This window comes from Chamaea fasciata, unplaced genomic scaffold (assembly GCF_029207755.1).
Source record: "Chamaea fasciata isolate MVZ Bird 193981 ecotype frontalis unplaced genomic scaffold, bChaFas1.0.hap1 SCAF_3, whole genome shotgun sequence".
Classification (NCBI taxonomy): domain Eukaryota; kingdom Metazoa; phylum Chordata; class Aves; order Passeriformes; family Sylviidae; genus Chamaea; species Chamaea fasciata.
In genome coordinates this window covers 11949624-11963246 of record NW_027094088.1, presented here as the reverse complement: position 1 = coordinate 11963246, position 13623 = coordinate 11949624, and the positions used below count along the sequence as shown (strand labels likewise).

The window sequence follows — 13623 nt, the reverse complement described above, 5'->3', positions numbered from 1 at the left end:
AAAATAATAACCTAAGGTATCTGAAAGGGCTCATTTCACAGCACTATATTTTGATATTGCAACAAAACATCTTCTACAAAAAATTCCCAAGCAGTGTCTCTAGCATGGCTAAATTCAGTCTGCCAGTCTACAACAGCCAGCTGCACTTGCTCATTCCAAGAGAAGTGCAGAAATCTCACAGGACCTCGAGACAAGGTAAAAAGGCATCCCATTTTTCCCTGACCAGCACTGCTCAGTTCACACAGTGCTCTGAAGCAGGGAGGCTTAGTGGCATTTCTGGATCATTTTATAAAACTTAAGCACAGCTATTCCATCCTTGTTAACTACCTGGTTTCCTTCATAGGCACTGACAAAGCAGGGACTGTTCATAACTGCCCTCTCAGGTAGAGAAGTTTTTGAGAAGTCCCTTTTATCTGCAGACAAGGGCTTTGAATATTTCACTTAGTGCCTGTGATCATGTCCTGGGTTGAAGTATATTCTATCACCATCTTCATGAACTGTTGAAACCAGGTGAGGCAGGGCTCCCTGCCTCCTCCACTCTGGCTTATCTTCTGTTAATGGGCCCATCAGCACCTTTGCTACACAGCTCACAGATAACCCCCTCCTGGACTACCTCCTGTTAATGGGCCCATCAGGCCTTATCACAGGACTCACCATCTCACTGTGAGATGCTCCGCCCAGAGGGAGGAACCAAGCATTCCAGCCTGGATATAAACTGAGACTCTGAACACCAGAGGGGCGCTTAGCCACTGGATTCCCAGAGGACCCGAGCTACCAGACCTTTCTACAGGATCACTGCTTCAGGAAGACCATCTCATCTGGACTGCTTCCATCACTCCGCTCAGGTTGTATTCTGATTCTGTCAGTGGTCTTTTGTATTATTGCATCTATTTTACTTTACTTTCTTTTCTTTTTTTTCTCTATTAAATTGTATCTCTGACTTGGAGCCTCTCATTTGTTTTGCTTTCAAACCACTACAGATCAAAAACTTCCTCAGCCTTTCAGCGGGAGTGGAAGGACAAGGATTCCAATTGCTGAGAAACAGCCCTTGTTGCAGTCAGGGAAAAATCATTAAGCCCTGATTGATTCTTCACTTCTTTTCGCTATAGAGCCACATTTTTCAGTGATGGATTTCAGCAGGTAACAATTGGGTGGCTGTTCAGCCTCTGCCCAAACTACAGGGAGAAGCAAAGTGGCTGGGAATGGAGGTGGGATTTCATTTGCTGCCCTCAGCCTGGGAACCACATTTGCCTAAAGTAATGATGGCAAGCACACAGTTCTGCTTCATTTAAATTTTATTTAGGACCTGATTTTCTGCTCTCTACAAGACACCATTCTCCAACACCACCCTCATAGCCTAGGGAGCATTTTGCACATGCTGGTGTTGCCACCTGTGTATGAAAGCAGATCTCAGCCCTTGTTCGGATTGGTTGTTCCTCATGGATGTGAAGAACCAGAGAAGAGCTGGCAGTGCTGGTGAAAGGGAACACAGCACAGCAGAAGCAGACTGGGACTGTCAGATCTAAGTCTCATCATCACTGAATAGCTGGATACCTGCCAGCCAGAGGAGCTCCACAGAATTGTGGAAAGGATTTTCAAACACAGCTAGAGAGCACAGATTTTTCTCCCCTCACACTGCGAGACCTGCAGCATGCACTGCATTGCAGACACAGGCCTGCATTACTCTGCCAGTGCCTCACTGTATCTTGCACTTGCTTTTTTCCTGGCTTGTGTTAGGACTGATCCTGAATACCAAAAACCCAGTGTTCATCTGATCCTTTGCAGCTGCCATCCTGAGGCAGCCTCTCACTGCTACCCCTACTTTGTCCACCTGGATGGCTTTTTAGTAGCTCTAACCCTCCGCAGCTTCCCTAAGGGTCAATTTCCAATGTGATAAGACTGATTTAACCAGGATAGTCTCCAAAGAGGACCCCAGACAGCTGACTGAGTCAATGCTTCCAAGCATCTCGGCTCTTCTGTTGCAGAGGGAAGGGATGGGAGGTTTGTTCATGTCAAAATAAATTAAATAGTCACAAGGTAAAACATGGAGGGGTCTTTGCATTATCACAGCACCCTGCAGTGCAATCCATAAGCCATCTCTCACAGCAGCTGACAGTGCTACTGGCAGATAAACTAAGTAATGTTACTATTGTTTCCCCTAGCCCTGCCTCAGCCAAGTTTTTTCCGCTTCGCATCTCTCCTCTAGAAACGTATGGTAACCAGATTATCCTCAAGTCTCCCAGACTGCATTCATAATGGATGGAAATTCAGAAGTTATTGCAGGTAGGAAAACAAAAAAAGAAGCAACTACATGAGCCTCAATCCCCTTGAAAATTCACAGTTCCTTATGCAGTGGAGGCACAGGGGAGTGTGGGTGAGCTGGCAGCAAAGGTAAGTAGACAAATTCTCTGGTTGGAGGTCAACCCACCAATTTCTGCCATGCATCCTCTTGTTACTGAGTACATGGCCACATCTTCCCAAATGTGGCCACCACCACTGACTGTATGCTCCTTCCTCTTGTACCTCACCAAACTTGTTCAGCAACACCCCTGCTCAGAAGGGTATGGAGTATCCTGTGGCTTTCCACTAACAAAAGCTGTTCTGGTGAGGTGTTCCTGCTGTAGGAAGGTAGAGGGGCAGCTGAGTCCTCAACAGAATTCTTTATTCTGGCTTTTCTTCCTTGAACTATAATTTCTCTGGACCTCAACATATTTTACCCTTGCAAAGTGCAGATCTACAGTATGGATTTTCTTGCTCAGACCTTTCATTAAAGCAACACCAACTAAATTAGCTGCCCTAGAGATCTGATGAAAGCCTGGAAAATGTTAAAAAGATTTAAAGGGGAAAACCCCCCGCAACTACTGACAGTGGTAAATGTGTCCTAATTAAAACCTTGGAATGCACAATTCAAACACACTCCAGTCACCATCCAACTCCCTGCTTGTTAATGAAAATGAATAAAGTTAATGAAATTAGTTTTCTTTTAGTCCTCCACTGATCCACAAAGTACAAAAAGGGAATCAGAACTGAAAATTAAATACTGTGGGTGCAGGGTTATGAAATATCCCCCCGCAGCCCCCCCAGGCTAGCTCAGTTTCTTGGGAGGCTTTGGAGGGATATCTCAGAGGACAGGACAACAGATTCCAAAAGAGGCTCTTATCCCAGGATTATTCCAAGGCATTTATTCTCAAAGGATTCATGGGAGGCAAGAGAAAGAACAAGGAAGAACAGGGTCTTATCTAGTCTCCTACTCAGGAAAGGATGGCTGGAACTCAGCCAATTGGGTCAGGAAAGGAAGGAAAGGTCAAACTACATGGTTACAGGCTTTAGGGGGTCCTGGGGAAAAACCATTCCCCAGAGAAATACAACAGGGATAGATGTTGATTGCATTTACAGGAGTATAATTGCAACAGGATCCCTTGTAGATCCTGCTGACATTATTCCAGGAAGGATGGTAGCAACTGCTAGGTTGTGCTGCAGGGACAAATGTCTGGCCGTAAATAACTGAAGCAAAAACTGATGATGAAGAAGTCTACCTCATGTCCCAAATGAAATTCAAATATCAGGTATGGTGGCTTTTCTGCTTCTTCAGTCCAAAGGAGGATATAATTACATCCATGATTTATGAATAATAGAAGTTTGGTTGGGCTTTTTTTATTTTAATCTAAAGAGTCCCCAGAATTGCACTATTGCCAACGCTTCTTGTAACTCAGGCCAAGAGTGAGAGAGAATGTAACCACCTAGCAATTTCCCTTGCAGAAAACAGAGCAAACTTGTTATCCCAAGGCTTGCAATAGACATCCCCTACTCACACCAAAAAAAACCAAACACAAGGGTTCTTCATGCGTGCAAGTCTTTCAAGATCTATATAATGCATCTTAATGCAGAAAGATCACAGGTTTGATTTAGTCTGGGTCAGGTCTAGCTATTTGCTTAAAGCATATGCTCTGTTTACCCTGTGTTAACCTGTGACACTTTCTGTGCCCACTTAGGCTCATCCTCTCCCTGTTCAGGACGCCTGCACACACTGGGAAATTCAGTGAGTGAAATCTACTCCACAAAGTGCCCTACATGCCTTGGGCTGGTATAGAGATCTACACATGCTTTCCAGGGAAAGGGGACAAAATTTTTATCAGTGAGTCTCGGGGATCTTCAGTGATAAGAGTATGTGACTCATTTTCTGGGGTTGGATGCCAGACAAAACATCACACTGCTCCACTTCTGCAGATGGATTTGGGGCACAGAGCAGTATCCCAGGAAGTGACACCTGCTTGGAATGAGACCTTGCAAAGGGACAACTGTCACAGTCTCCACTCACCAGTTTATTCTACAGCACAAAATTCCCAAGGAAAAATAACAGATATCTGTACATTGTGGCGTTAAAGGAGTTTGATACTGTTTGGCTCCTATTAGGGAGAGGGGTGAGCTGGGTTTGCTGGAATTTTTGGTGTCATGTTCTTTGTGGTTTTTTTACATAATACCACTTAGCACCATTAATTCTACATTAATTTATTAATTCATTCACTATTAATTCATTGGTGAGCACTCTGTTACTTCCCAGGAGTAAAGAACTAGAGAAACTTCCTCAACAAAATCATAAAAGGGGCACTAGAAAAAGGAAAAATTGATATGGAAAAGCTGTAAATGATCATTTTTTTTATGGGAAGAAGGGGCAAGAGAAGAAGACAGGAAAAAATGTGCCACCTGAAGACATGCTGCTTTTTTGAAATTGCTGTCTGGCTTTATTATTGAATCAGAATGGCTTGGGATGAAAGGGACTTTAAAGGTCACCCAGTTCCAACCCCCCTGCCCTGGGCAGGGACACATTCTACCAGGACAGGTTGCTCAAAGCCCCATCCAACCTGGTCTTGAACACTTCCAGGGATGGTGCATTCATAATGCCCCTGGACAACCTGTGCCCATCCTCACCAGCCTCACAGTAAAGAATTTCTTTCCAGTATCTAATCTAATCTAATCTAATCTAATCTAATCTAATCTAATCTAATCTAATCTATGTTCTGTCAGTTTAAAGTTCCTGTTGATCTGTCACTCTATCAAAAATCTGTCTCCTAGCTTTATTATAGGCTCACCTTAAGTAAATGAAGGCTGCTATAGGGTACTCTAAACATTTTGCCAAAGTACGCTGATTTTCTAAAGATATCAGTAAAGGGGCTTTTAGTTGTTTCAACCCCTTGAGAATATACTTTAGTATTTCTCCCGTACATCTATCTTTGAGGGAATGAAAACCCATAAGCCCTTTTAAGTGTCTCATCAAGCAGTTTTGGTGCCTTACAGAATCCCAACCACCTCTTTCTTGCACGTTAGAGGACCTGCTATAGCTTAGAAAGATATTTGCCAGGACCTGTCAGTGAGATAGCAAATATAGCAAACAACTTTCAGGAGCAATGGGGGAGCTGAAGACACCTGATGGAGTCTCTACCTGTGTCACAGTCATGGGTCAGGCTACCATGAGAGAAAAAAAAAAAAAAAAAAAGAGGGAGAGTAATTAAAATCCCTTCAATATAGTCCTTCTCGTTCTATGTCAATGTTTTCCATAGGCTGAGGAGTCTGATTCAGCAGTCTATGCAAGAAGGACTGATGATCATTGTGACACACCACACTTGCCCAGTTCTTTCTCTGTGAGACATTTCAAAAGAGAATTTGTGCCCTGCATTAGGACTTTACCTCAGGCTGTAAGACGCCTCTGCTCAAAAAGGGGCATTGCTGGGGCAAGTGAAAAGCAGCCATCACCTTCCTGCTCACCTGAAACAAAAGCACACATACACAGAGTGATGTCCACCCCTCTCAGCCCTTCAGTGAGACAGTACTTCATCTCTCAGGCTCTTGAATCTGTCAGCTGGTTATTTCAGCTGCACCACAAAGTCTAGAAAATAAGCCCTTTCCCTGGTCTTTCAAACTTCTCAGCATGAGCCAGCACTGCCTAGAGAGGATCTTCTGGAAACCAAGAACTTACACTGGAGTATCCAACGACAGAGCTGAGAAGCTCTGCAAGCCACAGAGAGACGAAATACCCCTCTCCCCTGTTTCCCTTCTTTCTGTATATCACCTAGAAAAAACTCATCTTCTCTAATGCAGCCCTTTCCTGTTGTCATTACACCTTTTTTTTAGATGCAAGGTGTGATGTTCTCCTCTACCACCAAACCCCAAATGTTTTCCCTACTGGTTTTGTTTCACAGAGTCGCTTTGGGAGGTACCCTTAAAACTTCCCCATCTCCCTCACCCCAACCTCACATCCCCACATCAGGGGAAGCAAGACACTGACATATCATCTCTGCCAGGTGTCGACACACAGATGCACATATGCAAGCCAAGAGCCACATCCCCAGGGCTCATTGCCTGTTTCTTAGGTATGAAGTTTCCCCACGATCCTTAAAGCACATGACTGTAACTCTCCTCACCCCCACATCCCTTTCCAGTGTTGTATCACATGTATCTGCCTATGCTTCTGCCCAATCCTTGAGGATCACAAAGCAAAAGTCCCTGTCTCATGCAAGACTGGTGCTGCTATCACCAAACCACAGTTTTGTGGCTGGGCTTCGAAGTATGTGGTCATCAGCAGGAGGCAAAGTACGCATCAGAGCTGTGATGATTCAGGGAGTTAGAGGGTGTTTTTTTTCTTTCCCACCAGCCAATAAGAGCACTCACAGAGGCACATCTCTGGCAGGAAGCAGGGCAGTTACTCCTCTGGCTGTCAGGCTCCTCTTCTGAAGTGGTGGAGATGGCAGTGAACTTCGCCTGCAGCTTCACTGTACTTTGCTGTTTGGCACTCTGGAGCTTCACCAGGACTTCAGGTGGTAAGAATGGAAAATAATTGCTGTTTTCCTTGTTTAAGTTCTGTGAGTGCTGCTGTGTAATGCTCTAGTAAATAACAGTCTTTCTTTGACTGCTGCCCATGTTGCCTCAGCACTGCAGGGTTCAGGCTGCAGCTGAAAACCCAACTGCTCAAAAGACTTTCTCTTTGTGTAATGAACCATGCTATCCAGGGATATAATTTAGGGGTTTTAGAGTCAATTTATGGTTTCAACTCATTTGTCAGTGTTTAAACTCTGCATGACCTTGATTATTAAATCTAAAGACTGCAGGTAACAATCTGACTGCTAAGTACAGATGGACACTTGAGTGCCGATTAGCTGACTTTTAATGAAGCATTAACCTGTTTAATTTCTTTCTTTGCTGAGTAAGGGAACTCTCTTGATTGCAGCTGGCCTTAAATCTTTAGAATGGGAGCTGCAGACATGAGTCTTTTTCTCTGAAGGTTTCGGTTCAGTATTACTGGATATGTTACAGTATTACTTTGGTTCACATATGCAGAAAGAACTCAGGAATGTGTTTGGTTAGCCAGTAGCTTTTTGTTTCTGCTGTGGTCTCCTTTGGGGGCTGCAGAGGCATGCAGGACCTCTGCCATATCTTAAATATAAAGATAAAGCCCTAGTCTTGCTAAGGGGGAGGAAGTTTTTAAAGGAGGGAGTAATGGGGAGGAGGTTTTGGAGCATCTGGTGGGAAAAAAAACTCCAGCCTGTTGCAATCTGCTTATTTGTTTCACTGCAGCCTGGGAGGGAGCATCCACAGGATTGCTCTCTCATACTGCAGGAACAAAGTTCCCAAGGCAACCCTCAAGGAGGAAAGCACGAGAGAGAGCCTCAATACAACATTCAGTGCATTCTGCACTGCACATTCTGCAAGAACAGCCCTCATTTGCTTAATAAGTTAGTTGCCTGTTAATTTTGAGCAAGAAAGGGGTCTAACCCTACTATTGCCCAACAGAAGGAGCAGGATGAGGGCTGGCTTTTCCATCTCTCTTCATATTTCCAAATTCAGGAGCAAGGATGGGCTCTGAATATGAATGTTCTCGTCCTAAGCATCTTTCACTAGAGGAACAAGAATTGTCTGCTCAGATCATAAGATCATACACTTGTAGTCTCTGAGTATTGTATGTGCCTGGCCAAGTTATACTGTGCCTCTGCCCACACATGCCTGGATGTTTCAGGAATGCTGGTATACCTAGAGCCCTGCAGTGCTATTTGACCTTCTGAGCCAAGACTGCCTTATGTCTGGAATGGAGCCATCACCTTGCACAAATTCAAATTTTTAGGTAATGGCACTCAAGCCAAGCCAGGGATGAAATGGTCAGAAAAAGCTGCAGAGAGAAAATCAGAATTACAAGTACCTCACACCAGAGAGTCTCTGGGGTTTGGAAATATAGTATTACAAAATATTCCAAACAGTAAAAGTGATTTCAGACTAGTCTGTGTGCCATGCAGTGACCACCTTGAATGGGAATGAAAGCAAACAAAGAAAACCAAATTTTAGCCTTAAGGAATCTGAGTCCCCAGAGGAAAACAGTGGAATAAAGATCTCCCGCAAGGGCTCAGTAGATTTTATACCCACTTTACTCTGCTATGAGTCATTTTCAACACTAAGTTGCAACAGCTGAAAGCTAAAATGCCCAGAATCCCTTGGTGAAAGCTGGGGAAAATATAACCTGTAACCCATCCCCTGTTTACAATACATGGTATATTGAGTCTCTCTGTCTACAACACCTGTCCAGCTTGCTCACCTCTCCAGGTGATGCATTTTGGAGGCCTGGCCATATGTGACACTGCTGGATCTCCCAGGCACTGGGGTCAGGAACAAGGGCTCTTGGACTCTGACTCTTGGTTTGAATAATAGACGTAATAGTTTTCTTCCCATCCACACGGTGTGATTTCAGCCAGTCACATACACCCTATGCCTTTAAAAGATCTCACCATGACTCAAGAGGTGTTGAGGGTTCTCAAAAGCCACAAAAGGACATTGTGTTAAGATTGAAAGCGGCTGTGGTCATCACCCCCTTCTACAAAGAACGGTATCTGATGTCAACACTCCCACTACTGCCACACCTGACTTTCCAACTGGCATAAGAGCAGATATCCAAGCAAAGTGCTGGGGAGCAGCAAGAAGAGGAAGGCAGCAACCTGCTGTCAGCCTGGCAGAATGTCCCAGTTGCTAGGTGAGCTCAGGAAAAAGCTGTTCCCTCTAGCTGTGGGGTTGGTGGCACAGGAAAAAGCATGGCATTTCTGAGGAAGAGGACAGCTGGCCTTGTGGGCAAACCAGGGCCCTGCTCTGCCTTGAGCTTTGTTTCTGCCTGCAGACAGGTCCTGCATGGCCCTCCTTAATCACTAGTGGATGCCAGTGCCTTAAACCCCTGTGAAAAGTTTTACCCATGAGCTGAGCACTGGGTAAGATGTGCTTGCCTGAGAAATACCTTTGGTCCAAGGCTGAATGATCACAAGCTTCTGTGACTCTTGAATCCCACCCTTGCTGCAGTGGGAAAATACCATCCCACGGAGAATAGTCTTGGGATTATAGGCTGTTGGGTGAAAAAATACCACAACATTTGCCCAGTGCTGGCTGCACACTCAGTGCCAACACAGATCAGAGGCATGGGACAGGAAAGCTCATCACCTCCACAGCAGACACAAAGCCACCTGAAGAACACCTGCTCCACTCCAACACATGGCCTGGGTCTTTCAGCTCCTACCTGCAAGAAAATACGGGGGTCATTAAGGTAGCTGGGGTATCAGCCAGGAAGAGATGGATTTGGACATCCTTGGGTTGAGGCGGGATGTGGAATTGAGTCTCTTCTTTGCAGGTCAAGGTGTAAATTCCTGAGCACTGTTACAAGTGGGTGCAGCAATTAACACCTGTGAGAAGGTTGTGACACTATAAGTAGGATGTGCATAAACAACATGTGAGAGAAATTTTTGTCACCTTCCATGCTGATGATGGCATGCAATTCTGGTTTGGTTTCTATTTTTTTTTTTTTAATAGACTCTGGATCATCAAACTGTCCCTGTCTTCTACGTAGGTTTCTCAGTGTAAACTGGCTTAAGTACACAGCCTATGCTCTGTGCAGCTGGCTGTGGGTGAGAGATCTATCTGTGAAAAAAGCTAGAGGTGATAAAAAACTTGACTTTTGGAATAGGTTTAATATAACCTCTGTGCGTACATCTGTGTGCACAAGCACACACAGGCTCACTGCCTGCACACACACAGGATCACCTCCTGCACTGGCAGGCCTTGGCATTAGCAGTGGCTGGATGGCACCTGCAGGATTGGGAATTTTTTCCTCTTCTTTGATTTCAGAAGTGGGAAAATGGAGAGGAAGACAAACATAAAAGGGGATTAAATAATTACCTCAACTGTAAGCCTCGAGCTTCTTTTAAATGATTGAAAAAGAAGTTGTGCATGGGGAAAGAGCAACACAAGTAAGTAAAAATATACAGTAGATGGTTCTATGAAACGCTCTAACTCATTCTCCCTGGCTCCTCTAAGAAACTGAGTTATTGTCTGGAACTCCTTTGTGCAGCCAGCCACTCCAGCCACGAAATGTAACAGCACAGGCTTTCCTTTGCAATAGCTGGCAGCAAAGCATTCTCCAGATTTACCAAGCAGAGTATCTGTTAACAGAGACAATCCCTGGAGATGCACCCGTGAGCTACTATTGCATTCCAAAAACTTCCACCAAAGCCTTCCTCATCCACCAAAAGGATGTTTACTGGGGCCATTTGAGTCCACATCATCTTCAGACAACAGTCTTACCCAAAATCTTTACCAGTTCTTCATAAAACGCATGTTGAGGAGGATTCCTGCAGCTAGCCCCCTTCTCCCTGGAATGGTCACACAGATAATGAACAGGAAACTTTCGGGACTTGATAAAACATGGAGGAAATACTACAAACAAACCTTTTCAGACCCACTGGAACTAGTCCTTAATAACACAGAAAATGCAACTTTCACTCATCATCTGACCTCAATGCTATAAAGAAACACAGGAGTCCACAGGTAACGATCCAATTTGATTCTGCCTGTTGATTAACAGTTAATTGCAATGTCTGATGTTACTTACACAGTTGGGACTGAAAAAACCCAATGGCATAACTAGATTTCTAGGCATGTCCTGGATGTTGCTGCTTCTACCACAGCACCATGGTGTAACATTAGAACATTAGAACTGTAATCACTCCTGGACAGGAGCTACGAATGTGAAAGGTCATGGGTTAACCACCCACACTCCACAATTTCCATTTCCTACTCACTTTGCTTCTCCACTTCATGACCTTGGTAATCATAGAATTGTTTGGGTTGGGAGGGACATTAAAACCCTCTGCTTCCAATCCCCCTGCCAAAGACAGGGACACCTTCCACTAGACGAGGTTGCTCAAAGACCCATCTACCCTGGACTTGAAAACTTCCATGGATTAAACATGTACCAGTGTCTTATCACCCTTTCAGGGTAGAATTTATTCCTAACATCTAAAGCCTTCTAACATAAAAATCTCAAGATGCCATCAAGGGTTTAAGTGTAGAGTATGGGGAAAAAACTTACATCTGCAAGATAAGATATGCAAATTAAGAGCAGCAAGACTTTTGAGCCAGTGTTTGATGTTGTCAAAACTATACAGTACTCTGAGCAACATGACCTATCTTTATAAGGAGATTCAAAGTTGGTCCTTCTATAAATCAGGAGTTATACCAGAGACATTTAAATGTCTGGCTTCTTCTAATTCATTCTGAGTTCTGCTTTCCCTTCTGACAGCATCTCTTTATGTCACCTCATTTCCTAGGATTGTTTCACCATTTCAAATATATAAACGAATATTACTTTGTAATGGATGCAAGCAGAAACCTTCTGAAGTACAAATGCATTGCACAATAAAAGGGTTTAGTATTGGTTATAGAGGGCTTAAGCTCCCACCCTTTCATGCCCCTGATGTGTTTTACCCTGATGCTTTGTGTTGTTTCAGTTACAAATGTACCACCACTCCAGTCAACCATAAGACCTGGCTCCCCTGTCCCAGTGAACACCAACAACCCCGGGGTCCACAAGGCTGCTCGCTTTGGGGTCTACAGATACAACAACAGCTCCAATGACATCTTTCTGTTTAAGGAATCACAGATAAAGAAAGCCATGGTACAGGTAAGAGCAGCAGACTACTGATGGTCCTCCAAACCATCTAATTGACCATCCTATGGCACATCCAAGACACAATATCCCTGATCTTCCTCAGGTCTGCTAAAGCTGTTCCCTATAGCACTGCTACACAGGAGGGCTCTGTGTTAGTGACACACAGTTCTCAGGTGTAGCACTTGATTCCTAGCCAAAGTCTTGGCATCTCTTTCCCCTGCCCTCACTTTAAAGGGGAACTGCTTTTTCTAGATTGTCAGAGGGCTGAAGTACATGCTTCATGTGGAAATCAAACGCACTGTGTGTGAGAAGAGGGATCACTCCAGCCTGGACAGCTGTCACTTTCAGAGGGAAAAAAACCTGCAACGGGTATGTGTTCAATTCATTTGGGGTGCCCAGGAACTGCAGGGGATTCTTGGCCATCTCTAGCTGAACAATCACTTTTAGACCAGCTCTGCCATGTCTTCATACATGTACAAGCCTCTCCTCTGCAGAGCCAGCTGGGCTGAGGCCAGGTTAGCACCTTTCATGCATCCAGGGCCAGCTCCTGTCTGCAAGGAGTTGAACCAGACACATCCACCTGGCCCATGTTCCTGGGTGACTTAGCAGAGTGTGCAGAAATAGAGCAGGTGCTAAATTAATTTCCTGGGTGGGAGACACTTGACACAGGCTTTCCCACTAGACAGGATTACTTAGTAAACAGTATTTTTCCTAGGACAAAGCAGGCAGACAAAAGGATGCTGTTTTCTCCTGCCCCATCACAGCCTACAATGCTGAGATGTCAGCAGACACCTGAACTTTGTCACCTATTCCCCTTTTATTCACAGATGCTGAGATGCTATTTTGAGGTCTGGATACAACCTTGGACACACAGAGTACATATCCCTGTTGCCCACTGTCAACAAGACCTTTCCCCATGAGAGCCTGACTTAAAAAGGATCTCCCACCATGAGTTTTTCCTTGCCCAGACTGCTGAGGTCATTACTGAAGTGGGGAACAGCTGTACAGAACTGCCTCAGAGCTTTCCTCTCAAAGCACATGGTTGTTTTTTTCCTTGAGAAAGACACTCAAAAGACAAGGCCTGCCTTGACTGAATGTCTCGCTATCCAGTTGTGTATCTGTTTTTCCAAAACTAAACTGCACATGAACATGTGTTGTCATTCACTTACCATCCATCCTCTGGCTGAATTTCTAAGCACTCCCAGGAAGCTCTGTTGCACTTGTTTTGTGATGAACCTTCACAAAGCCATGATGGAAAGAAGTCTAAACCACAGCATGTGTGAATACAACACCAATAAAAGCTTTACAACAGTGGAATTGTTTGCCTGGGAATACATGCACACAAATTTTAAGATTTTCCAATGCCAGGGAAATTGTCAGACACATCTGTCAGGAAGGCAAGAGGGAGAGATGTTCTTTTTTTGTAAGACAGAGGTATGGATAAGGATGTCTTAAAACACAGACAGCCCAGAAAATGACACAGTCTAATGAGTGCTTCCACTTTAATCAGGAGCTAAGCTACACTGTGAAAGGACATCACTGCAAATGCCAAGGCAAATGAATCTAATCATAATTCCAAAGTATAATTCTGAGGTTAAACAGCATAGTTTCATTCAGGTAAATATACAACATTTAATCTCTGGAAGACCACAGCT

General features: G+C 44.3%; 1 protein-coding gene across 2 annotated transcripts; it reads left to right on the top strand.

Moving 5' to 3' along the window:
• Positions 1–6682: 6682 nt before the first annotated feature.
• Positions 6683–13277, top strand: CST7 (cystatin F). Of its 2 annotated transcripts, none has more exons than XM_066178031.1 (4): positions 6683–6812; positions 11808–11980; positions 12221–12337; positions 12796–13277. In XM_066178031.1, the coding sequence occupies exons 1-4, from the start codon at positions 6740–6742 to the stop codon at positions 12886–12888; spliced, it is 456 nt and encodes a 151-aa protein (XP_066034128.1). In that variant the 5' UTR covers positions 6683–6739; the 3' UTR covers positions 12889–13277. The 2 variants fall into 2 exon arrangements, with proteins under 2 accessions (XP_066034128.1, XP_066034127.1); XM_066178030.1 differs by having other exon boundaries at positions 6683–6815.
• The last annotated feature ends 346 nt before the right edge of the window (positions 13278–13623 follow it).

Bases quoted from the DNA above. Each gene is read 5' to 3' on its own strand.
- CST7 (XM_066178030.1), top strand. From the start codon at position 6,740: ATGGCAGTGAACTTCGCCTGCAGCTTCACTGTACTTTGCTGTTTGGCA. The intron at 6,816-11,807 runs GTAAGAATGGAA...GTGTTGTTTCAG, and splicing joins CTTCACCAGGACTTCAGGTG to TTACAAATGTACCACCACTC. The intron at 11,981-12,220 runs GTAAGAGCAGCA...TGCTTTTTCTAG, and splicing joins TAAAGAAAGCCATGGTACAG to ATTGTCAGAGGGCTGAAGTA.